At 34.8% G+C, this 27,540-nt stretch overlaps 1 protein-coding gene across 41 annotated transcripts in view; it reads left to right on the top strand.

Annotated features, from left to right (window-relative positions):
- Positions 1 to 25,821, top strand: part of Rims1 (regulating synaptic membrane exocytosis 1) — a 446,077-nt gene extending 420,256 nt beyond the window's left edge. For all 41 annotated transcript variants that reach the window (XM_076860004.2, XM_076860046.2, XM_076860031.2 and 38 more), the window contains 5 exons: positions 12,771 to 12,909; positions 15,074 to 15,186; positions 22,834 to 22,935; positions 23,564 to 23,703; positions 25,603 to 25,821. In XM_076860004.2, the coding sequence (XP_076716119.2) occupies positions 12,771 to 12,909; positions 15,074 to 15,186; positions 22,834 to 22,935; positions 23,564 to 23,703; positions 25,603 to 25,821 (713 nt within the window). The remainder of the gene's footprint in view (positions 1 to 12,770; positions 12,910 to 15,073; positions 15,187 to 22,833; positions 22,936 to 23,563; positions 23,704 to 25,602) is intronic.
- The last annotated feature ends 1,719 nt before the right edge of the window (positions 25,822 to 27,540 follow it).

The raw sequence follows: 27,540 nt of genomic DNA, 5'->3' as shown, positions 1-27,540 counted from the left end.
AAACCCACACATTATCACATACTAAAGAAAAGGTCTTATAATATTCTTGTACCTGCCAAACTATCTTTGTGTTTGTCTCGCCCCGTCTCATTATGACACTCTCACTTACCCTCTGTCCCAATGCTTCCCCTCTCTTCTGCAAGCCAGTGGGCCTTGCACATGTGTTTCAGATCTGTCTGATGCACCTGGACTTCAGCATATGCATGTTGATGGTGCTACCTAACTTCAGGATGTGGTCCCTAGAAAGACAACTGAGCCAGTCTGGGATATTGATCCAGTACCATTTGGGTAGGAATTTCTGTGATCCTAGGAATTTAATGGCTAGTTCAGAAGAACAGCAGGATCTTTGGGTGGGCATGTACTTTTAGCCTCTTCTTAGTTCATGAAAATAGAAAGGCTACATATTATATGAAGAACTGAGGCCTGATGAGAGCAGAGCAGGCCTTTTCAAGCCTGAGCAGAGTACAGCATCACACATACGCTTAAGGGCTGTACAGAAGCTATCTTTTCATAGTACCTTGAATCTAACATGTTCTTATTAACTGTCTGTTTTGACTCATTAGCTCATTTTGTGATTTTATTTTAAGTACACTTCATATCTATCCTATCTTAAACTGGCCAATACTGATATGATACATGTATACAACTAGAAAGTGGGGAATCATAACTTCCTCTTGACATGAACTTTGCCTTTAGGAGATAATAAAACACATTTTTATTTTATTCATAAAATAAAATATCCATAAACTACATCAAACCATAATATTTATTCTTGTTTCTCCAAGTATCTTCTTCTTTCCCCCGCACCACCACCTACAAACACTTACACATAAGTGTTGACTATGGTCTAGGAAAATCATAAGCCCTCATAGAATAAATAAGCTCCAGTTCTGCTACTGGTTCAAGCTATATTGAGTCCCCAAGCAAGCTCCCCCACTTCTCCCAGCCATTTAAAGTGCTTGATGCTGTGACTTTCAGATTGGGTGTGGGGCCTCCATCAGTGGTGACAAATGACACATGCCAAGTCTCTTCTAGATTGGTTGTTTTCCTGTTTCAAATTCTTCTTAAAATTTCTGCCTGTCTCTTGGTTTGCCTTCTGGGTGTTCCAAAAAGAATTTCACATGTACCACTTATATTTTAAATCAGATCATCCTAATTTTGTGGAAAAGCCATTTGGTTCATTTCAGGGAATATGATGAAAAGAACAGAGAAACTACTTCTATATTCTAAAATTAATGATTTTCTTAGAGCATTATAATTATACATAACATTGGGGTTAATTTTGATATAATATTACATGCATGGAATATAATTTGCTCCATTTCAGTCCCCAGTACTTCCCCTTTCTATTCCCTTCTTTCTGCCCCAGTTCCCTTTTCTTTTTCTCTACTGATCTTCCTGCTGTTTATTTATACCTTTTTAATTGGCATTTTATAAATATACATATAGGCGAAATTCACTGTGGTATATTCATATATGTACATAGCATAATTTGGTCAGATTTATTTCATAGTTCCTCCCTTTTTTAAATCTATCATCCCTTCTCCTCTAATCCACTGATCTCCTTTCTATTTTCATGGAATATCACCCTTTTATTCTACTTATTTTGCTCTAGCTTCTACATATGAGAGAAAACGCTTGACCATAGATTTTCTGAGTCCAGCTTATTTCACTCAGCATCATGCTCTCTATTTCCAGCCATTTCCTAGGAACTGCCATAATTTCAGACATTTTTTGGGGGGAGGAGGTGGGTACTGGGGATTGAACTCAGGGACTTTCAACCACTGAGCCATATCCCCATCCCTATTCTTTATTTTATATTTAGAGAAATGGTTTCACTGAGTTGCTTAGCACCTCACTCTTGATGAGGCTGACTTTGAATCCACAATCCTCCTGCCTCAGCCTCTGGATCCACTGGCATTACAGATGTGTGCCACCACACCCAGCATACCACTTATCTATATCCATTCATCTGTTGATGGACACCTGAGCAGGTTCCATAACTTACCTATTGTGAGTTGCACTGCTATAGACATTGATGTAGCTGTATCAGTATAAAATGCAGATATTAGTTCTTTTGGCTAAATACCAAGCAGTGGAAAAGCTATAGAAAAAAAATTTATTCATTTTCTTTGTGATCTAAAACTCTTCTGTCTGTAATCTCTTGTGCAGTACAGTCTTTGCTACACCATAATTAGAAATTTCACATATGCATGCTTGTTTCAGAACATTGAACTACTAGGAAATGATTTTTCTTTATTGTACGCTGCATTGTTCCTTAGACATTGAGGTTATTTAGTGAAGATCATGTGTTGCTAAAAATCTTCTCTTCTAACCCTACATTCTCTGAGATTGTATGGGTAAGAATAATTCCCTTTGATTCTATTGCTAAAGAGGAAAGTCAGTCTTCCAAATATGAACCTCTAGAGAACAAATTAGATAAATTTTTTTTTAAAAAAAAGAATCTCCTATCTAAAATTTAGAAAATTGAGACTACACTTAGAAAAGCTACATTTTTTATTTTTAAAATATGCATTGGGTTTTGTTAGAAATACTGTCTACTATGATATATGATCGACTATTATAACAAAACCCCTGCAGATACAGTAGCTTAATCAAGACTCTCACATAACTCTATGCAGTGGCACACACCTGTAATCCCAGCAGCTCCTGGGGCTGAGGCAGGAAAGTTGTGAGTTCAAAGCCAGCCTCAGCAAAAGCAAGGCACTAAGCAACTCAGTGAGACCCTGTCTCTAAATAAAATAGAAAATAGGGCTGGAGATGTGGCTCAGTGGCTGAATGCCCCTGAGTTCAATCCCTTGAACACCCCCTACCCCTGTCAAAGAAAAGACTCTCACATAATTATCCAAGTCAACAGTCCAGTCCTGAGTTGTTCTGGTGACTCTTTCATGTGAAGGGCCCCAGCTCTGCCTGTTTCAGTAATTACTTTCAACCTGAGACCTGAAGTAACTGCTGCAGCTCCCACCATCATGCCCCCATGCCATCAGAAAGAGAGGCAGGAAGGAAATGGTGGTTAGAAACTCTTCCACTAAAAGGAAAATGTGAGAATGCATGTTGGAAACACAAATAGTCTCTGTGACATGTTCCAACTCAATCTTACTGCATTCAATATTGAATTTTAAGTTAAACATGAGGCACAGAAAGAAGAAGAGCTATAAGTACAGCAAGGTGAATTGGCATGGTTCTGTTTGAAGACCTTATCTGTGCAAAATAATTTGAGCTCTTATTGTGTGACTTTAAACAGGATAGATTATATAATTTAATACTCAACCCTATGATCTAAGCACCACTATCCACAGTTTTCATAGGGGAGGAGAGTGAGGCAGAGTGGACCCAAGTTCCTGCAGACACAGCTAGTAAGTGATGGAACTGGCACCTGAATCCAGATGTTCTGATCCCAGAGTTGCCCTGACCACTTCCTATCCATACACTTGGGATATCAGGCTACCTTTTAAGATTAGATAAGGAGGAAGGAGTGCCTAAATAGCAGTATACTGAGTTTGAATAATTTTTTAAAAATCTGAAACAGGCTATAATCCAGGCTGTTTTCCTGGATTTCAGTCTGAAGTATTGCTTTGATTTTACTCACAGTGGTAGATGATAAGGATATATTCCATGTTTATACTTAATAAATGGAATCCAGCTGCATCCAAAGTAGCAACTTCCACCAAAGGAGATAAAGAAAACAGATTAGAATGAAGTGTGAATTATTACTCCTGGGCAAATAAATCTGAGGCCTAACTTTCTGAGCATAAAGAGTTGGTTGTATGATTTAGGTATACCTATGTAATAATACTTCAGATCATCTGTAATCAAAGCAAGCTGAAAAACAAGGCTTTCCCAGCCCATGAGCCTGGGCCTCATCCTCAGACAACATAGGTGATTGTTTATGCCCACATTTTTTAAGTTGTATTTGAATCATCACATTTATTAAATAAAATGAGAACTTCAGAATGTTAAAATAACATATTCATCCCCTAGATGTATTAGTCTGCTAATAAAATGTGACTGGTACATAAAGGTATATTATATTCACAGTTCTGGAAGCTAGAGGTCTGAGATGGAATGTCTGCAGGGCTGGTTTCTCCAGAGGCCCTCTTCTTGACCCTCTGCCTATTCCAGGGTAGTCCCTCAGTTGCCCCTCTCTCTGGTCCTAATTTATTCCTCATGAAGACACCAATCAGATTGGATTGGAGCCACACTAATGACTTCATCCTGTTCGAATGCAGTTCCATTCTGAGGTACTAGTGATCAAGGCTTCAACATGCATGTTTAGGGGACACAAGTCACGACAGAGCACTAGAAACACTTAGGAAATGTGGAGGCTGTGAAATTCAACAACCAGCAGGAGTGAGAAGTCCATCACATTAATGTTTCCTCCTCCCTGACTTGGCTTTGGCCAAAACCTGATGTGGTACAGGTGTGTATTTCAGCAACTATAAACCTCTTTACTTGAATGTTTTAGGGCAGATTTATTAATTCAATATACAGATTACTTAAAACACATAAAAGGCCATCTTGAATTTGCCACTGCTTATATTTTCACCAGCTGGTGGAGAGGAAGAGTCAAGACCATGCTAGCAAATATTTTGCAGAGAAAATAGGTATTATTGAGTGGTCTAAGCAGACATGACTGACCAGATGTTATAGACATTTAACAATATCTGACTGCTACCAGAGAGCAGCTGTTAGCCGAGGCAGAGCAGGAATGAGTGGATATGGGTGTTCAGTACTTTTCTCAAGCAGTCTGCGTAAAGAACTTAATGTTCATGACAGAAAAAAAAAAAAAAATCTCTTCTAGGTTACAGGAGAGGATACAAGAGCATAAGCACATCATTGAAAAAGATTTGAAGTATTCTATTAAAATATCAAAGGGATTTATTTCATGAATCTTACTTGAAGTATTCTATTAAAATAAAATAGTCAAGGGAATTTATTTCATGCATCCTACAAAGATATTCTGAATAAAACTATTTTTAGCTACTTCTCCACTATATTTCTTCAATTGTGGATCTTTGTGGAACATGTATAGACAAAAGTAAAACAGTGGGCTTTATGGTTTGTAGGAATAACCTGGAGAATAAGTAAGAGAAAATGTGGAAAACCATAAAAATCAAAGGACTCTCATGAAATTTTCTTAAAATAATCCTTAGACATATGAAATTTGTATAAGTTGTATTTATCTGGCTTAGAATGAGATGTAGTAAAAACAAAACCCTGGCACAACACAAGAAGAATATTTTTGTTTATTTGTTCAAATGCCAAAGAAAATTGTGGCACTCTTAAGGCACCACAACCTTGAAAGCACCTGACATTAGCAAAAGAGAACTGCTGGCATTTTTTTTTTTTTTCGCTTAGTACTTTCTGTGAATTATCTCATTTATTTAACACTAAAAATAACCTTATGAGCTAAGCATCATCATCATAGTTGAGGAAAGGGAGGCCTGGACAGGCTCTGTAAGCGGTCTGCAGGCACAGACTGATGTAAGGTGGAATAATATTACTCTACCATACTGCACATAATATGCACAATTTTATATGGATAGTATTGGTATTAGTAGGACCAAGACCTCTTGATCCTCATTAATAATGATACAACAGCAGCAGCCCAGTGATAGGCCATCACACACCCTGGAGCATTAGATAAAAGATTTCATATGGTCGGTCTCTCCTTTGCTTACTTCCCTGGCTTCACATCTTACTGACTTTACTCACAGTAAACCAACTCTGGTTATTCAGGAAACGTAGTTATCTCAAGGGACAGTCCTTTTTCTCATTTCAGGGCCCTTAAGTGTGCCACTCTCCTGGCCTGAAATACAGCCACACAATTCCCCTTTCCCTTCATTATCCACACAGTTAAGATTTCCTTTGAAAAGCCCTTGGATGCAATCTAGTCCCTCAGTAAACCCAGTACTGCAGGATTTTATAGTTTGGCTCTGTTGCTGTTATTTTGTTTAAACACCAGACACAGTCATTAGTTTTCTTTTTGATGTTCCATTTTAGAAATCATAAACACCGAGTCACTTTCAGGAACTGAAGCCAAAGAAGGGAGGAGAAGATCTGCAGTTTGCACCTCATGATTTCTACCTGCTCCTTAAGTGATGATGCAGGCTGCAGTTTCATACTTGCTGTTCGAAATGTTCTCTCTCTTCCCTTCTCTTCTTGTCTCTGTAGGATTACTTTAAGGTAATCAGAAGATTACATAGTCTAAGTAGGACATTATTGCATTTTTTGGACCTAATTTTTAAAATTTAATCAATTAGGTATTTTTCTTTTAGAGGGGGAGTCCTGGGGATTCAACCCAGGAGAACTTTACAGTGAGCTATATCCCCTGGCCATTTTATGTTTTCTTTTGAGACAAGGTCTTTCTTGATCAATTGCTGCAGGTCTCACTTAAATTGTCTGGGCTTATCTCAAACCTGTGATCCTCCTGCCTCAGCCTCTAGCTAGGTGTTATTCTTTTACTGATTTTTCTAGTTAATTGGTAGGATCCGCTAGTTATTATCTTTCTTTAACTTCCTCCCCAACTAACAATATTGTTCTCAATAATGTATTTTTCCCTATCCATCTACATAGAATCAAGCTTTGCTAACGCAGAGCCTAAAAAATAGACAACGTCTTGTAACAATACAATGTGGCTTTCCAAACACTGTCTTTCAATCATAACAAACTTTTTCAAAATAGTCATAAGAGCTATCCCTTTACTCACCTCATTCACTCTTTTGACTAGCCACCCCTTTTAGGCTCCTAACTATTACTTCACTCAGTCTGTGATCTGCATGCTGTGAAGTACCAACATCACTACTGTGTTTTTACTTGCCAAAAAAAAAAAAAAAAAAAAAAATCCAAGTGATAATCAAGCATTTTTTTTTTCACTTCTTAAAACACTTTCTTCTGATTTCCCCTCCTTACCTTAAAAGGTCCTCCTTTTCTTCCTCCTTAATTCTTAATTGTCTTCAGAAACTCTAAACATGGTAATATTTTAGGATTTATTCTGTCTGCTCTTTTTATTTCTATCTCCATTTTCTCCCTAGGTGGTTACAGTTAGCACCGTAAATTATAGTTACATCTGCATGTTGCTGTGTCCTATCTGTCTTCTGTCTGTCTGCCTATCTCTAGGCCTGATCTTTTCCTCATGTCTTGATGCATACTCACATGTTTTGTATGCCCTGTTCCACATTCTTACTATTATATCTCTAGAATGATGCATATTATATTATATTATAGACTTTTGATGCTTAATGAGTATCTTTAAAGTGAATTAAGTCACTGGAATGTTTCTAAATATAATATATGCCTTCAACTATGCAGAGTGAGAGAAATAGTTTATATGTAAATATGACACCTTTTGGAACATTATTTGAGAGTAAGTTCGCTCTTCGACAACATAGGTAAAATGTTGCCCCCAAACATTATGGATTTTACTAATTTTTCATGTGTTTGTGACTATAAAATATAAAAATGCACTATTTTGTAATTTTTTAGTTATTTGTAGAATACTTGGTACAGCATTTTTAAACCATATTTCATATCATAACCTGATAGTAGACTCATAGTCTTTATAAGGTTAATGATTCTTTGATTTTTACGTTTAATTAATAAAGGTGGTATTCTTAAAAACAATATTTTCCAAGTATTAACACTTTAACACCTTATATCACCTTAATTTTGCGTGTGTAATGCATTCATTATTATTATAGCACATGGAGACAGATGCAAATAATCACATACATTATATGTGATTTTTCACAAAGTTTGCAATGAGCTTGTAATTGTAAGTTTGTATATCAATGTATACATGACAATATCTGTTTGACTAAAACATTTTTATGTTTGCTAAATAAATAAGACCATTCTTGTGTTTTCTTGAACTGTATTATATTGGAATGATCACAAGACTGAGATTCAGAAAGTCATGTTTCTAATCCTGCTTTTGCTGCTGACATGATGTTGAGCCACATTATCCTCTAGAATGTAAGCTCCACTTGGGCAGGCAATTTTGTCTGTTGGGATTATTGCTCTATCACCAGTATCTAAAAGAAACTGGACCCAGAATCAGTGCTGAACAGATTTGTTGCATGAATTACATTTACCCAGATTTATAGTTTTCAAAAATATAAAACATGTATAAAACAGAACTGCTTCCAACCCTCACATTCCAATTTAATATTAGAGCCCTTATGAATTTAAATAAGACATATTCAAAGCTGGAACTGTTTATTCAACCTCTACCTGGGCCTTGACATTGCTTAACCTGTCAAAGCTCTTTTCATTGAATATCTATTTATATGAATAAGGCAACAGCTAGATAGCAGTCCATCTGCCGTCTCCCATCAGACTAAAACAAAAACTTTACAATTATAAAGGTATTCAAATTCACAAACTTAGGTAAGTACAATAGAAAGTTTAATAACTAACCTCTCAAATGGTATTTATCCAGTGTGTGTAGCGTGTATACTTTGGAAAATATTAAGGCATAAAACCCAACCTAAGAATTTTGGGATGCTCTGTAGATGTACTCTTCTTTAAAAAATCGGGAAATCTCAATTTAAAATTTCAAACAAACTAATAAAGATCATTCCATTTTAAAATGTTTCTTGTCATTCATTGAACAAATATGTAGTGAATGACAACCATTTGAAACCTGTGTTAGTAAATGCAAGAAAAATCAGGTCTTGACAGTCTACAGTCAATGGTCATCTGGACAGTCAGCCATCCATAGAGCCCTGAAATCTTTGGCAACAGTCTCTGGGCCAGAGTGAACATCAGCAAACATTAGGAAGACTGGAGAAGAAGCTTGGGAACCTGTACTACTATAAGACAACCACCGCCTCCAGACCTCCAGGCCTCTCCACCAGTCGCCACGACTGTCCTGCAGCGCACTGCTTGCCTCTTCCCTGTTTCATGACTTACGTCCTCACTTCCTCCATACTCCTACCTAATGACACCTGACTCCTTTTAAATAAAACCATTGCTGCTTTACCCATCATGCTCTAACCCCTTATACTGCCTAATATTTTTCCATAGCAATTATTACCACCCATATTATATCTTTAATTGTTCATTGCCTTTCCTGTAGAATGTAAGCTTCATAAGAGCAGGAAATTTGTCACTCATTAATATATCCCCAATATCTAAGAGGCTAATGACACATGGTAGGTGCTTCATAAATAATTGTTGGGTGGATGGATTTTTCCACCATGTCTGTATTGCCTCACACTGCCTTTGGTAAACATTTGTTATAAGTGTATCTGGCTCAGTACTTTGGTGATGTAGGTTAAGCATCCCTCCTCTGAAATGCTCAGGATCAGAAGCATTTCAGTTTCTATATTTTTTCAGATTTTGGAATATTTGCATACATATATAAAATGACATACTTGGAGACAGGACCCACATTTAAACACAAGTTCATTTATGCTTCATAAATACTATATATTCATAACCTGAAGTTAGAATACAGTGTTTTCAGTGCACCTGCATTTTGATTGCAACCCATCACATGAAATCAGGTGTGGCATTGTGTCAGCACTCAAAAAGTTTGATATTTGGAGCATTTCAGATTTTTGGATTAGGGATGCTCAATCTGTATACACATGAGCTTTGCCCTGTTGCTCACTAGAGTCTAACCAATGTATTATGGACATGAATGAAATGTTGCTCTACCCACAGTGACTTCTTAAATGAACTACATCTAAGAAGAAGGAATAACATAAAAATGAATAACCACCAAAACTAAACTAAATTCCCTTAAAAAGAAAAATGGCCATATCGGGCTGGGGCTGTACCTCAGTGGCAGAGCACTTGCCTAGCATGTGTGAGGCACTGGGTTCTATCCTTAGCTCCATGTAAAAAAATAAATAAAGACATGCTGTCCATCTACAACTACAAAAGAAAAAAGAAAAAAAAAGTTTTTTAAATGGCTCTAACTGAAGCAAGGCAGGAATTTCCTTGTCTTCAATAAGTATATGTGATCTACCATAGCAAGTCAGATGGGCAAGCCGCACCAAAAAGGATGAACAGAATTCTTGAGTCATAGATGGGGAAAATTGAGACATCCATGTGAATATTGGTAGGACTGTAAATTGCTACATTGTTTTTAAACAACAACTTAGAAATCCCTATTAATATTAAACATTTCTGCCATTTTATTAGCATTTCAACTTCTAGGAATTTATTCTATAAAAATTCTCCTATAACAACTGGAAACATCAAAATGCCCATCAACAAATAGGTGGCTTAATTTTGAAACCACATAACTGTAATGGAGCAGTACAATCTTATAAAGAGTAAATACAGAACTGTTAGTATTGTGTTAAACTGAATGGAATGAGAAAATTTGCACAGTAGAGTTTATAACCACTGTTCCGGGAATACTCAAGTTAACAGGAAGAAATACTCAGAATGCATCAGCCCTCCTGGAAATTAGATTCTACCTGGGAAACATACAACAAACAGATGGTGGTTTGATGGCAGACAAAGCAGTGCTATGAAGAAAAACAAAGCACAAGGGAACAGAGAATGATAGGGATCAAAAGAAATTGTTCTCAGGAGGTGACATTGAAGCAGTGGTCTGAATGAAGTGAGGAAGCAAGGCAAGAACAGAAGGGACAGCCAGTGGGTAAGAAGGGCCCTGAGAAGGCATGCTGGAGTGTTCAAGGACTGTAAGGAAGGCTGTGTGCTGGGAGAACAAGGACATGGAATGAGAGAGAGAAGGTGATATCTGGGGCCAAATTATTTAGTACTTTGTGAGCCATGATAACAATTTGAGTTTTCCTTAATTTTGATGATGAGCCATTATAAGATGTGCAAAGGAGTGACATGTTAAGGTTTACATCTTTTAAATCAATCTATTTTGTAGACAATGTTCTAAGGAAGAAAAGAATGCAAGCTGTGAGGCCTGTATGGTGGATATTACAGTTGTCTGAGTGACAAGAGTGGCTTGAAGTGGGACTGGAGCAGTGGAGAAGAGGGAGAGTATCAGGTTTATGATCTATTTGAATAAAAAAAGCACATGGGTTAGCTGATTTATTGGACATAGGTTGTGTTACAAAGAGAAATTGAGGATGACTACAGGGATTTGACCAGAACAATTGAGTGGAGGTGCCATTTGCTGAGGGAGTAGTTGGTGACAGAGGTGGGGAGCAGTCCCACTTTGTCTATGTTAATGTTGGGATGCCTGTTAGAACCCTAAATGGACTGGCGATTAGGAGAAAGGGTAGGATTGAACTGAAGACACATTTGGAAGGCCTAAAAGTTCTTGCTTGGGATAACTTGGGAAGCAAGTGTAGAAAAAACTACAAATGTCTAAATGCTCAGTCCTCCTATAGCTGAAAGTCTTATAGAGGAAGAGGTTCTCATATAAGAGACTGAAGTGGAGCAACCAGTGAGAAAAGACAAAATATAAGAGTACTGATCACAGAAGCAAAGTGAAAAGCAAGCATGGGCATAAAGAAAAATAGCTCCTAAATTATTAACCATCATCTTCCTTTAGAGGAATGAAATGAGAAGGAATTTTTAATTTATGGAATACTTGAATATTTGATACTTACATTGATCTTGGAAACAAAAATAGCAATAAGAAAGTTAAGAACAATAAAGCAATAAAAATTTAATCAACCTGCTAAAAAATATATAAAAAGCATCAGTACTGAGTCTGTTATATATTTGACTAGACAATTTACAAAGGGATTTCATTGACCAAAAATCAGAGGAAGAAATGCTGCCTTTCAAATGGCATATCTAAGAGTGTACCTACTCTACAGACAATTTCTGAGGAAAGACATTTATGTTTGTATTTTGTAGGTAACATTTATAGAGCATTTTCATATATTATTAATGGATATTGGATGATACTATACGGAAAACAGAAAGTAAACCCGAAATACTTATAGAATATGCAGATGGAAAAAAGTCTTTTTGTTTGAACTATTGGTGCTGCTCATATGTATAATCAAAAGTTTTAGTTTCATTTCCATGCTATGAATAGAATACTGGCTAGTGCATTTCACAGGGGGCGCTCGAGGAAATTGCTCTGAACTTAGAGTGTATCAAGAACATGAACATGACTGGCTGGCATAATTCACAGTGCAAATGGAGACATACACCAGAACTGCCAGTCAGAAGTCATGCAGCTGCACCAAAAGGCCATGAGATAAGCTGTGTTGCCTTAGAATTAGGATGGTACCTTGTATCTACTCACATTACCTATATGCATATGTAACTAGTATATGTTAAAGTGTTGTGAAAATCATCAAAGAAATTACTACTGCTTCACTTTATGAGAATTTCTAATACCTCATGGTACCAAATCTGTTATTTTTCATACTTGGAAGTGTCTCTTTAAAGGACATGACCTATTCCTTTAGGTCTGTTCCCACAAGCTTGGAGAGTTCCAGACTGGGAGAAACCCATTGGTTTGTTCAATATTATCTTTTCATCTAACTGTTCTGTGATAAATCTGAATTTTCCCTGATGTTTTCAGCAGCCATAATACACTGAGTTCATTTTGATTCATTGACATTTAGGTTCTGTCTGGAACTATGGCCATGGTTCACCTTCTGCTGTACTTTAGCCAAAGCACCCTTTAGTAAAGAGATTTACTTCAGCAAATTATTCTCTGACACTACTACTTTCCTGATTAAATGTATAATTACAAGGAAAATTCACTATGGTATTTTTAAGACCTATTGACACTCAGGGCAAAAACTATCTAAATAGAACTTAGGGTTTCTTTCACTCTCTCCTGTCAGAGTCGGGCCACAAGAAGTTAAAAAGTACCATTCAGAGAAGCACAGAAACAGGAATGGCAGCGGAAATGAGGAAGATGGTGAGACAGCCCAGTCGGGAGTCCACTGATGGCAGCATCAACAGTTACAGCTCTGAGGGAAAGTAAGTGAGTCAGCAGTCCTATGGCCTGAGGACCAGCCGCTGTGTGGTGATCAGCAGAACAAAGCCCCCTAGGGTTACTGTGCTGCTGCTTCTTGTAACCTGAGTTTCACCATCCATTTACACCAGCGTGACCTCTTTCAATCACCATTCTGCACCTGGTCCCTCAAAGGCAAAAAAAAAAAAGAGCAGAGTTACTCTAAATAAGCCATTTACATTATCTAGTAAAGCTAATCTTTACTAGAGGAATCTTCTGATTATATGGTATAGAAATGCTACATTTAATGGATTCTTTTATAAGGAAAATTCATAGTATGCCCTGTCACCAAAATCTCAATTAAAATTCAGAAGTGAGGAACTATTTTCTGATTTTCCTAGGTTTCTCCAAATTATTTGGGCTCCGTGTTGTTGTAAGCAACTTACAATTTATTGATTTTAAAACATTGTTAACTCATTTTTATCCTAGGGGGAAAATACTCCAGGATCTATCTACCTCATTATTTTGATGGTTGAAGTTTTAGTTCTGAAATTAGCTAATTATGAAAAAATATATTTTGAGTTTATTTATGTAGTTCTTAACCATTTTATATGGACCATAAAGAAAATCTGCATTTGCCTATGCTTAAGAATTTTTCTGGTAAAACTGAACTTTCATTTGGGTAGTACCTCTTGTAAATAAATAATTATTACGTGGAGATTCTCCATACACAAATTTTTTTTATAATTATTCATCCATTACTACTAGAATTACTTGTACCCAATCTACTATTAAAATTTCATTTTCTTTTGCTGGAAACTTTCTATATTGCTTTTACAATGAAATAAAATTATGCAAGTTAACAATTATGATACTCTTTCCCATTCTTGAAACTAGTTGGCCCCTGTTTATTTGATCAAATGATTGATGTGCATGCTTCAGGCAAGGTGTAGCTAAGAACAAAAAAAAAAGCAAATGTGAAAGTTACTGAGATAAACTTGCTTACAAAATACCAAAGTTTGATAATGTAGTATAACCCAATGTGCAAATGAAAGATGAAAGACCTATTTTCTGATACAAAAGAAAGAAAATTTATGCTACTATGTATAAACCACTTTAACTCTCAGAGATTTATTTTCTTAGTCTGAGTGGGATAATATTCTGTATACTGTTAAATTTTTTTGAACAGTAGGAAATTAATGTGTAAAAGCACAAAGAAAAAAGAAAGCCATGCCATAAAGAAATATGTTACTTCAAAAAGAAAGCCAGCTATGTGACAAGCATGGTGCTTGTTCCTCAGAGAGTGTTGCATTAATAAACAAAAAGAACACAGTCACCCCTTTTGTGTGGCTTATACACTTAGGCTTTTAGTCAGTCATATTTTTGAAAGAAATAGACATGTTTTAGCCAACTGATTTTCATCTGGACTAAATAAAATCCTCAAATAATTTGAACATTTAATTCATTCAAAGAATAAATTATACATTTTATTTGTAAAGAAGGACTCGTACTGTGATGTAGTATTTATTGAAGAAATTATTAACCACTGTTTTAAATTTTAACATCATGTTACTTAATGTTCATGAGCAATTATCTATGTAAGATTGATAACATTAAAATTTACATCTTATTTGTCAGTAATACATTTGTGTAGAGATATGGATATGGTTTTAGAAGTGTTCACTCAATATATTAAAAACTCTCCTGCCAGGTGTAGTGGCCCAAGCCTGTAATCCCTGCAGTTTAGGAGGCTGAGGCAGAGCATAACAAGTTTAAGGCCAGGTTCAGCAATTTGGTGAGGCCCTAAGTAACTTAGTGAGACCCTGTCTCAAAAAATAAAAAGGGCTGGAGATGTTGTGCCCAGTGGTTAAGTGCCTTTGGGTTCAATCCCCAGAACCAAAAAGAAAAACAACTCCTGAATCTCATCTTAATTTAACTTTAGACCTTTTCTTACAGATGATGCAAATAGTAAGTAAACAGATTGTCTAAATAGTGTTTATGTTTCATGATCAGAATTAGTCAAATGGAAACTAACAAAGAGAATCTAGATCAACTCAGGACTTTAGCCTGCACAAGGTCCTGAGCTGATCCCAGCACCACAGAAAAGAATAAATGTGGGAGAACTAACATTTTGTCTTTTGTTTGTTTGTTTGTTTGTTTGTTTTTTGGTTTTTGTCATTTTGCTAATAGCTTAATATTTCCTGGAGTGCGACTAGGAGCTGACAGTCAGTTCAGTGATTTTCTTGATGGACTGGGACCAGCCCAGCTTGTTGGCCGCCAAACCCTTGCCACCCCTGCAATGGGTAAGAATCATTCTCCTACAGAAAAGCTGATGTTTCATGGTTGACAAAATCGTATAAATTAGTGTAACAGTAATACAAATTAGAAACAATACTTTAGGGTGTTCCTGGTTACAAATGACTATTCTAATTTCTAGTACACTTTTCTTATTTGAGAAATTAGACAAAATAAATAAAATGAGCCATAAACCTTGAATGACCATAAAACTCTATCAAGACAGATTCTATGGTAGATCCAAATATAGGATAAAGGTGCCATTTCACAGCATGCAGAAAAAGAGATGGAATACTCAGAAAACTATGTTGGCATAACTGTTTATGTGAAAAATGATTAAAGAAATTGCCTCCATACTTTACAACTTATTAAAAAATGTGTAATATTTTAGAATCAATTGTTAAAAAAAAAAAGGAGGTTAGACAAAGATTATTGGAAAATACTTCATCTTGGAGTGAGCAAGAACTTCCAAAGGATCAAACTGAAGTTGGAGAGTTAAAAAAATTGAAAAGGTGATGTTTATGCTAAACAACAGATATTGGTATTGTGTTCATTCCTTTTGTATGGTAGTCTCAGCACTGCCACAGTGGTTTAGGTAGTCCTAATACAAATTTTAGGTTTATGTACTCAGAGATAATTAATTACCTTTGGTTGCAAGGAGGATACATACATGCCACAGAAGATGGCTTTAGACAATTATGGTTTAAGAATTGCTGTTCCTAATAGAAAAGTTGAAACATATGTGTTTATAAATAATTGTGGCCTAGTGTGTATATTTTTAGGTTTTCGTTTTTCCTCAGTTAAAATATTCAGGTTTCAAAAAAATAAAAATAAAAGGAAAGAAAACATCTATAAGTTGAGGATCCCAATATCTGTAACAACTTCCAGATAAAACACAAGCAAAGTAAAAATATTGTATAAAATCACCTTCAGGCTATATATATATAGCCTGAAGTATATATAAGATATACTTTAACATAAATGAATTTCATTTATGAAATAATATGATATATGTATATCATACATACAATATACATATGTACACATTTCAAAATCTGAATATATATGAAATCTGAAACAGTTCTGGTTCCAAGCATTTTGGATAAAGGTCATTCAACCTATATTAGCATAGTATACTCTAAAGTAAACTTTTTAAAAAAGATGATAAATGGAGAAAATTATATGTAACAACTACAACAGATATTTTCCTGGGTGACATGAGATTCCAGCCCGATAGGATCCATGGAATACCCAACAAACTGGATGAAAATAGATTAACTGAAAGACATACATCATCATGGAATTTTGCAACACTGGCAATTAACAGAAAATCAAGCAAGTTTCCTGAGAGACAACTTAATGCTATACAAATCTACCAAAAAGTCAGATTCTTATTGAACTCTTCAATAATAATACTGAAAACCAGAAGACTGTTAAGCAATACCTTCAAAATGCTGAATAACAACTGATTTCCAATCTAGAGCATAAGATCCAGCCAAATAAGTTTGAGGATAGAATAATGCATACCTGGACAAGCAAATTCTCAAGTTATTCTCCTCATATCCAGCACTTATCAGAAAACTACTAGAGGATTTACTTCAACAAAATGAACTAAGTGAACTTTTTAAATTGTGAGCCAAAAAAGAGGAAGATAGATCCAGTGAATAAATTCCTTTCCTCACAAAAAAGAGATAATTATGGGATACTCACCATGACAGTACAGAAAGATCTAAAGATAACAGCATAGGAAGATTTTAATAGAATCTGTACAAACTGTAGCACGTCAGGTTTTATAAAGCAAAATCTATAGGATACTTAATGTTTTTGCTTTTATGGAAGACAAGCAAAAAGGAGAGAATAAGGGTTTGAATTAGTGATAAAAATGTAAGCAAAGGGGCTGGGGATGTGGCTCAAGTGGTAGCGCGCTCGCCTGGCATGCGTGCGGCCCGGGTTCGATTCTCAGCACCACGTACAAACAAAGATGTTGTGTCCGCCGATAACTAAAAAAAAATAAATATTAAAAAATTCTCTCTCTCTCTCTCTCTCTCTCTCTCTCTCTCTCTCTCCTCTCTCACTCTCTCTTTAAAAAATGTAAGCAAAGGCTTTTATAAAATGACACTTATTAAGTATGGAAAAAAGGAGAAGTAACTATAGTTTTCTGGTTCATACAGCTATAAATAAGGTTACATAATCATAATTATATAAATGTTGGGATAGATGAATGACAGAAATTGTCAGGTATGTGGCAAAGTTTGGAAGACAGTTGAAAGAGATCAAAATTGGGAGTTAGTAATACTTAAAACTAGTGTTCAAAAACAGGAAAATGCCAAAAAAAATAGATAAAAATATTGAAAATTTTGAGAAGTGACTTTTAGAAGGCCAGAAGTTGAGGAGGGAATTGTTGTCTGTTATTTATACTAAAAATAGATCTTACACAGCTGTTTGGCCATGTATACTCTGTGCATATAATTAATAAAAACCTTTTAAAAGTTTAAATGAAAAAAATAAGAGACCCCCTCTAGGAGCTAAAGTCTAAAACAGAATTATGAAGCTAATGAGAAAGTCTGGAACAATGAAGTTAATCAACTGATACGGCAAATAGAATTCACACCTGAGAAGCTGGTCAAGTCAACTAAAAATAACTTAGAAACTTAGTTATAATATCATTTTCAGAGATAAAGTTTTATAAGTAATCCACAGGAAAAAAGAGATTGTTAAACAAAACCAAGAATATAGTTTTAAGAAAATGAATTGGAGAATGAAAACTATAATGATTAATATTTACAGCTTGGTTCATGAGCTAAATGATGTACTGAATGTAGCTAAAGATAGAATTAGTGAAATGCAAGGAGCATCATAGAAAAATCACCCCAATTCAGCCTGAATTTGAGAATTTGAGATGTAGGGAGAATAAACTAACAAATTCAAACTTTTGCTAATAGGATCCCAAAGAGAGAATAGAGAACGTTTTAGAAAAAACACAATAATGGCAGTGGAGCCACTTAAGAAAAATATGAAATCTGAGATAGTGAAAGAACCTACTGAGGACTGGGGTTGTGGCTCAGTGGCAGAGCTCTTACCTAGCATGCATGAGGCACTGGGTTCGATCCTCAACACCACATAAATATAAACAAATAAAATAAAGGCATACATTTACAAGTACAAAAAATAAAAACAAACAAAAAAAGAAAGAACCTACTGAGTGCTGAAATGAAGATTATTGCAAAACAAAAAAGGATAATGCACTATTGAGATATTTTAGGACCTCAACTCAAGTCATGAAGAAGAGTCATAAGGAAGATAAAGAAGATTGCCTCGCCAGGAAACAAAGTAAATTAACAGGTTTTATTTTTCAGCGATACAAAATAAATAAATGAATAAATAAAAAGCCTTTAAAAGAAATGATTCTCAAAATGCTGAAGAAAAGAACTATCAACTTTTATTCAAGAATAAAGATGAAATAGAGGCATACATATTTACACACAGCCTCAAAGTTTACTACTCTTTACTAAAGGATATACTTTAGCAAGAAGAATAAACTAAAAAGAATGAAATATAAGGAGCAATGATGAAAGAAATGAATGAAACTTGTTTCATTAAGAAAGTGAATTAATAATTATTATGTAACCTAAACAAAACAAGGAAAAGCATCCAGGAAAAAAACCAATATAAAACAAAATAAAATGAGGATGCTGGTCAAAATCTACATGAGAGTTCTAAAGATCTTTCTCTTTTTGGGGAATAAGTAGAAACACTAATTTTGGACTTTGGTATAAATATAAAAATAGGAGTCCATGTGTTAAATATTTAATAGCCTCTAAAATAAAATAAATAAAATATTTCAATTCTATGCTAGTAAAGGGATGGACAAAATAAATAAATGAATGTGCTTATATGACAAAAAGAAAGGAACAAAAATAGGTCAATTAAAGGAATACAAAATAAAATAACAAAAAATAATCTACTTTTAAAATTAATCACAATACATGAAATAAGTTTTTCTCAAACATTAAAGGATCAATGATATTGAAGAAACAAAACATAGCTATATGTTACTATTCATCAGACATAAATATAAAGTAAAAAAAAATAATAAAAATGTTCACAAAAAAGATACAGATAATTTGGCTATACCAATGGTGAAGTAGGTAATTCATACCAAACCACCTACTGAAAATGCCTAGAATATCAACATGTTTGCTTCAGTGCCTGGATCCTGAGGAGTACAGATGCCTTGGATAATGGTGAGCCTATGTCCACAGCTACTCTTATACTGGAGGCATTTACTGTTTTGTGTTTCCCTGCAGAGGGTCTAAGGAGCTGAGCTGTGTATCTTTTTACTTGTAAGACTTAGGCCAAGAATTTGAGTTAGCCTCTTGATCTGTCCTTGCTTTCTGTTGGAATCTGAATGATCTCTATCCTGAAAATCTGTGCAAATTGGAAGTAGGTGGAACTCTGTAGAAGCTAGGGCTCTAATTACATAAGTCCTTGATATTGATTAAAGTGATCCAAGATTGCAGACACCTTGCAAAAGCAAAAATAAATCATTTCTGATAAAGACAACATCCTAAGTAACAACTTTTTTTTTCTAAAAACAATTTTCAGACATCAAGCACAAACACCAGGCACACATGAAAGGAAAACCAAAATAATTTTAAATGTAGAAACAGCAAACAATGGAGAAAAAACTTAAATGATTCCAGATATTAAAGTTAATATTTAAACTAAAAATACTTACATGTTTCAAAGAGCTTTAAAAAAAAAAAGATGGTGAATGACATTAGAAAATAAAAACCACTAAAAAGAACACAATGACAATTCTAGATTTGAAAAACAGAACTAAGCTTAAGAACTGAATGGTTAAGTTACCAGTAGTTTAGGCAGAGCTGGGGAGAGAATTGAATAACCAGTGAATAAGCCATAAGAAGTTATCCAGAATTTATCACAGATGTAGATGAATGGAAAATATAAATAAGAAGTTAAGAGATGGGGATAAAAGGCGAGGTTTAATAAATGTGTAATTAAAGTTTCAGAACAAGGGAGGAGAGTATAATGCAGAACACACAATTAAAAATGCAATGATTAAGGCAGTGACACACACCTGTGATCTCAGTAGCAGCTCGGGAAGCTGAGGCAAGAGGATTGCAAGTTCAAAGCCAGCCTCAACAACTTAATGAGGGCTTAAGCAACTTAGCAAGACCTTGTCTCAAAATAAAAATATAAAAAGGGCTGATTATATTGCTCAGTGGTTAAGTGCCCCTGTGTTTAATCAACAGTACCAAAATAAATAAATAAATAAATGTAATGCAATGACTGAGAAATTTTCCAAACTGAAATAAACATCAGTCATACTTTCCAAAGTCCCTATGAATCTTATGCAAAAATATCCAGCAATATTAAAAATAATAATATCACAACCAAATAGTATTTTTCCACAAACACATAGCTGGTTTAACATTTGATAAACTGATATGACTTGCCACATTAATCTAATTAAAGACTAAAAGTGACCATCTTAATATATGCAGAAGAAATGTTTGATAAAATTCAATATTAATTTATGATTTTAAAATTCGAGGCTTGGGTTATGGCTCAGTGGTAGAGTGCTTGCCTAGCACATGTGAGACACTGGGTTTGATCCTCACCATCACATAAAAATAAGTAAGATAAAAATATTGTGTCAATCTACAATTTAAAAAAATTCCAGGAAAAAAATCTCAGTAAACTAGGAATAGAATGGAGCTTACTTAGTCTGATAGAGTTTATACAAACATGTATTTGTACATGTGTATACACACCAGATTGACCAGGAAAAAAATGTTTCAGTATAAAGACAAGTACTTTTAGAAATACCTATCCTCACACACGATTGTTGGAAGTTAAATATTGATTCAGTCCCAGATTGAATTATATGTCAATATTTAGTAAAAATGAAAATGTGTATGTGCTATGACCAGTCAGTTCCACTTATAATTATGTATCTTCAAAACTGTCTTTGAATCACTTTTTTTTTTTAGTTGTAGATAAACACAATACTTTTATTTATTTATTTGTTTTTATGTGGTGCTGAGGATCGAACCCAGGGCCTCACACATGCTAGGCAAGTGCTCTACCACTGAGCCACAGCCCCAGTCCCTGCAACACTTTTTAAAATGGACCCATATAGAGGGGTAAAAAGGCCTGCAAAGGGAGATTAGTTAAATAAAATATGGAATTACTCACACAATAGATTACCATATAGCTACTGAAAGGAAAGATCTAGATGTCTATACATCAGCTTGGATGGGTGTCTAAGAAACATTAAGTGAAGAAAGAAAGTTGCTAGATGATACCACTTACACAAGTGTCTACAATTTGGAAATCTGTCTTGAGATCTATATTTTAAAAAATATAACCCATCAAAAATAATTTAAGAGGAAATAGAAGGTAGAAAAACATGGATAGAAGTATAAGCATGGATAGGAGTATAAGTATGAAATATTCTAACCACTAAAAATTAGTAGAGGGGTCGGGGGATAGGTCAAGATGTTTTCACAGATGAATTACAAAAACTGTGAATGCAGGATACATGAAAATTCTGGAACTAACATTCCAAAGAAATAAACATGAGGGACCTATCTCCTACTCTTTCTAATTGCTAACCCAATTTCATATCAAACTATAGTGGGGCTACATAAGCCTCTGCCTCCCGAATAACCAAAGAAATGCAAATTAACATAAATTTTAAACCATCAGTTTGACAAAACTTAGATATATTCCTCATACCAAAATGAGGATGGGAGGGGCTGGGATTGTGACTCAGTAGTAGAGCATTTGCCCAGCATGTGTGAGGCACTGGAGTCAATCCTCAGCACTGCATATAAATAAACAAAATAAAAGTCCATTGGCAACTAAAACATTTTTTTAAAATGAGCATGGGAAATGGGAAGATACATATTTCTAGTGATAGCCTTTCTAAAGAAAGGTTTTAGTTTTCGAAAGGATGTTTGCTGATGTACATGGAATGTATGAATGTCCATAGATACATACACTTAAAATCCAGGAACTTAATGTCCAAGAAATAATTGACCAAGTATACAAGAATTCTTCTAAAATTGTTCATCAGAATTCTTTTATAATCATAACAATGTAAATAACCCATATTTTCATCAATAGGGGGCAGGTTAAATAGGTAAATACACATCCATTCAGTGGCCTGTTGGTCAATAAAATGACAACGTATGATACATAGATGATGATACATAGATGCAAAGACAGAAAAAAGTACTTATGAGATTACTATGATATTCATCAAAATATTAATGATAGTGTTCTATAAATAATGGAAAGACAAATAATTAAATATTTCATTAATAAGCAAATGGATGACAATAGAGGAAAGAGCTCATTAGAATATAGACTCATGTAAATCCTTCAGTGTTGTAGTTGGTGATTTTTTTCAACTAATTATGAATCTTTTAAAATGGATTAGTAACAGAGAAAGATCAAAATTTGATTTGAAAACCAGGAAGTAAAAGTGGGTTAGGGCAGGCCCTCCTAAAATTAATTTCTTTTTAAAGATCATAAAGATAGTTGGAGTTTGTTAGGGGCCTCTGCTTTTTAACTGCTCATAACTGCAAAGAAGCTGAGACATTTTCCTTTGCCTCCAATTGCAGGTGATATACAAATTGGAATGGAGGATAAAAAGGGCCAATTAGAAGTTGAAGTTATTAGAGCACGAAGCCTGACGCAAAAACCTGGCTCCAAATCGACACCTGGTGAGGGAAAGTTCTGCTCATTAATAAGTACACAGACAACATCAGAGCATGGTCCAGTGAATATTAGGCAGAACCCTGAGACGTTTGTTGCATTTGCATTTTATATGCTTGCTAGTGCATCATCCAACTGATTAAAAAGACAGCTACTCTGTGATCTCTGATTGTATAAAAGTGGACCTGAATTTTCTTTGCATGATTATTCTGCTAGAAGATATTAGAAGGAGTATCATCATATTTTTAAAAGTTTAAATACAGTACATTCTTAAGTTGTACCAATTATTTTCTTTCCATATATTTGTAAATAAGAAGAAAAAAGAATTTAGTTCTAATTTTAAAGTGAGCTTTAAAATATAAACCTGAATTGTAATGCCTGCCATAAACCAAGGAAGTCAAAAGTCTTCAAGATAACTTTGTATACATTTGTTTAAAATGAAGAAAATGATAGTAGTGCTAATATGTAGGTGTTTAGAAATAGAATTTGTAGAGCAATGGATATTTCAAGCGATCTAAATAGTTAATGGGAAATAGTCAAATAAGCATCTCTAATTCTCTAATAAGGTATTCTCTAATTTAAAAACAAAAGTGCATCCAAATACTAATTTCTTTTTGTTAATCTACCTTTGTTTAGCACCATATGTCAAAGTTTATCTTTTGGAAAATGGAGCCTGTATAGCCAAGAAGAAGACAAGAATTGCACGGAAAACCCTTGATCCTTTGTATCAGCAGTCCCTGATTTTTGATGAAAGTCCGCAGGGTAAAGTTCTTCAGGTCAGTAATAATTTGGCCTTTGACATTATAATTTCTATGTTAACCATATAAATACCAAAGGCATGGACAAACATGAAAAGAATAAAATTCAGTGGTAATATTATATTATTGCATAGAAAAAATAACCACAAATAGTTAATTTTCAATATAAAAATATATAGTATTAACAATATCTGATGGATTAAGTGGAAAACAAAATTTTTATTTTCTGTCTCCGTTTTCTCCATCCTCTCCTTCTACCTTTGCCCTGTCTCATCCTTCTCCTCGCCTCAACAGATGGATGGATGGATGGATGGATAGATAGATAGATGATAGATAGATAGATAGATGGATAGATAGATAGATAGATAGATGATAGATAGATAGATACTTAGATAGATAGATGGATAATTGAGAATTACTGTGTACCAGACATGAACTAAAAAGAGGAAGAAAGGAGAATAAAAAGAGAAGCATATAAGCACCGTGGTGAACCCAGGATAGATTTGATGGGTGCTCATATACCATTCTCTTTTGAAAGTTTGTAACTACCATGTACAATAAATATTGTTATCATGTTAAAGACTATGTCTGAGGAGCACAGAGATTAATTTGGTAAAGTTACTCAGTAAGTTGCAATGGCAGGATTCACCCACCCTTTGTGTAAAGCAGTTGAATGCATTCAGTAGAGAACCTTGATGGATAACTGAAGAATGTTCGTAGAGCCTGGGCATTACATGTGATGGAAAGCTTACCCAACAGCAGTGGGAGAGCATCCAGATTGCAATACCTATCAATGAGCCAACTACTTATTAACATCCTATCAAATCAAAATTGTCAAGCAAATCCTCAAAAGGTACCACCAGCTCACAGTCATTTTTCAACCTTTCACTTTACTACCAAGTCTATAATATAAAAAGTGAAGTAAATAATGTTATTATTTTTATATACTGATGGTGCATGCACTCATTGGTAACCTGAGTTAAATTGTTTGCTTTGCCCTCCAAGGTTAAAAATTTTACTCTTTAGAACTATACAGTCATTTACATTGATTATTAGATAGTACTTATACAAGAAAGATGTTGGATTTACATAATTTTATATTTTTATTTGTTCTTATTAGTTATATATAATAGTAGCATGTATTTTGACATTTTAAATATATGGGGTATAACTTCTCATTCTTCTGGTTGTACATGATATAGATTACATTGGTTGTGTAATCATATATGCACATATGATAGTAATGTCCAGTTCATTCTACTATCTTTCCTATTCCCATTCCCCCTCTCTTCCCTTCATCCCCCTTTGTCTAATCCAAAGTACTTCTATTCTTCCCTACCCACCCCCTTATTGTGAGTTAGTATCCACATATCAGATAAAACATTCATCCTTTGGTTCTTTGGGATTGGCTTATTTTACTTAACATGATATTCTCCAGTTCCATCTGTGTACCAGAAAATGCTATAAATTTATTCTTCTTTATAACTGAGTAGTATTTCATTATAATGAAATATAGAGAGAGATCACATTTTCTTATCCATTCATCTGTTGAAGGGTACCTAGGTTGGTTCTGTAGTTTAGCTATTGTGAATTGAGCTTCTATAAACATTGATGTGACCGTGTCACTGTAGTATGCTAATTTTAATAGATCTTTATTTCTTTAGCACAGCTTATATAGATAATACTTCTCACTGACTAGGATAATAATACTCTCATTCTTTCAAATTTGAAATTATTGCCAAATGTTTCTAAGCACCGTAACATTAGTAATTCTTCTTATCTATGCTTCCTCCTTGGAGTTGAATGCATTTCCTCTCCTTCACTGACTGGCCTATGTTTACTGAATAGATGTGTTGAACCCATCAACCATGTGAAGAAGAAAAAGTTCAATTATGTTGCGTTTCTGTGTCTCTACAGGTGATTGTCTGGGGAGACTATGGCAGAATGGACCATAAATGTTTCATGGGTGTGGCTCAAATCTTGTTGGAAGAACTCGATCTCTCCAGCATGGTCATTGGATGGTACAAATTGTTCCCACCTTCATCACTGGTGGACCCCACAGTCACTCCCCTAACCCGCCGGGCTTCCCAATCATCTCTGGAAAGTTCAACTGGGCCTCCCTGCATTCGATCATAGTGAACTCATACCAGAGTCATTCCAATAAAACTCTACCTTTCAGGATACCAGATATTTCATGATCAAAAGCATTGTTGGAGACAATCAACTTGTGTTTTGCTTGTAGTAGTTTTTCAATAATATGTCCCAATTGTTGTTTCAAACATGGCTTCATATGACAGAACAAGGCAATCTATCAAATTACAGTGAGAATCAACGTGCTAGTGAGAGTCACTGATGCTTCTAACAAATAGAAAAAGAGGAAACTTCAAGTTCACACACACACACACACACACACACACACATACATACACACACTTGCACACATACATGCACATACACCAAATTGAACAAACTGGAAACTCTCACTCTGTGAAAAGTTGTATTTTACACATTTCTGCACAGACCACACGCAGTGTTATTTCCTTGGTGTTTAAGAAGGTTTTTTGTTCTTTTGTATGTTTTGGTTATTTGTGTGTTGTTTGTTGGTGTTGGGTTTCTTGAGTTATTGTTTTGATTTGTTCTCACTGTATTTGTTATTTCCACTAGTTTTTTTTTTTTTTTTACTATATCAAAACAGTCTTTGTAATGCTAACAGAGACCCTTCCTTTCTTTTTCCAAAAGTATCCAAAAAAAAAAAAAAAAAGGGCTGAAGCAGTCTCTGTAGCATCTCCCCAAAGTGTTCAGGAGATAGATGAGGTGAGGCCAATTAAGTGTTCCATTGACTTTCATTTTATAGTTCTTCAAAGTATTATGTGTGGAAATTCAAAAGACAAAAAGTTATCTTCCAGAATAAATTATCACAGAATTACTTTTTAAATGAGGAACATATCCGTTTGCATTCCAGAAAATTAATTTTTGTTTTCCATTGTTTCGCATGGAAGACTTTTAAGTCAATCTGCAACTAATGCTGGGGACTAAAATTTACCACATAATTGTACTTTGAAAATCCTCCTTGTAATGCCTTTTTCTTCCTGATATCAAAAGAAAATATGCTCATGTGTACAAAACATACTTTTGACTTCCCAGAATGGTGACTAGAAATAGACTTGAGCCTAAGACACTGTCAGTTACACCCAGGCTTCTCAGCCATGCCTCAGTGTAGACACCTTCATTTGCCCTGGAAAGAGCACGGTATGAGCTGTTCAGTATGCCACTGGAAATTCCAGTTGAAATATTCTGCACTAAACTAATGTTTTTATTGAATTTTAGTTTACATTTCTTTGAGGTCAATGCAAGCACAAAGCTTGATTTTTTTAATGCAAAGTATCTTACTTTTTTGGGAGAAAATAAAACAAAGTCAAACTTCAACTTGCATTTCCTTCATTTGAGTTTTCTTTGGCCTTGATGTTCCCCTGTGACATTCTGTATATGTGCTACAAACTGCAGGCTCTGCAGGTGCATCGATATGTTCTCCCTCCTTTTATGAGTCATTCAGTTTTGTGATTACACAAATAGAGCAGCATGACTTGGAACTGTTCAAAGCTGCATGCACATTTTGTAAAAAAAAAAAGAAAAAAAAAAGAAAAGAAACAAAGGTTATTTAATAACGTATGTTAGTTCCACATAGGCCAGCTTGTATGTTGCATGTACTTGTACAGTTTGCTCGTTAATTACTATACTAAAATAACCAAGAAATCTAAGCCATCCATTTTTGTTATAGACATTTTGCAGGTTTTAGCCAGACTCAGTCTGGGTCTGAGGTGAAATGTCTATAGATGGACATTATTTTTTACCCTC

Source organism: Callospermophilus lateralis, chromosome 6 (genome assembly GCF_048772815.1).
Source record: "Callospermophilus lateralis isolate mCalLat2 chromosome 6, mCalLat2.hap1, whole genome shotgun sequence".
NCBI classification, from domain to species: Eukaryota; Metazoa; Chordata; class Mammalia; order Rodentia; family Sciuridae; genus Callospermophilus; species Callospermophilus lateralis.
Note: the sequence above shows the minus strand (reverse complement) of the source record. Positions and strands in the feature narration are given on the sequence as shown.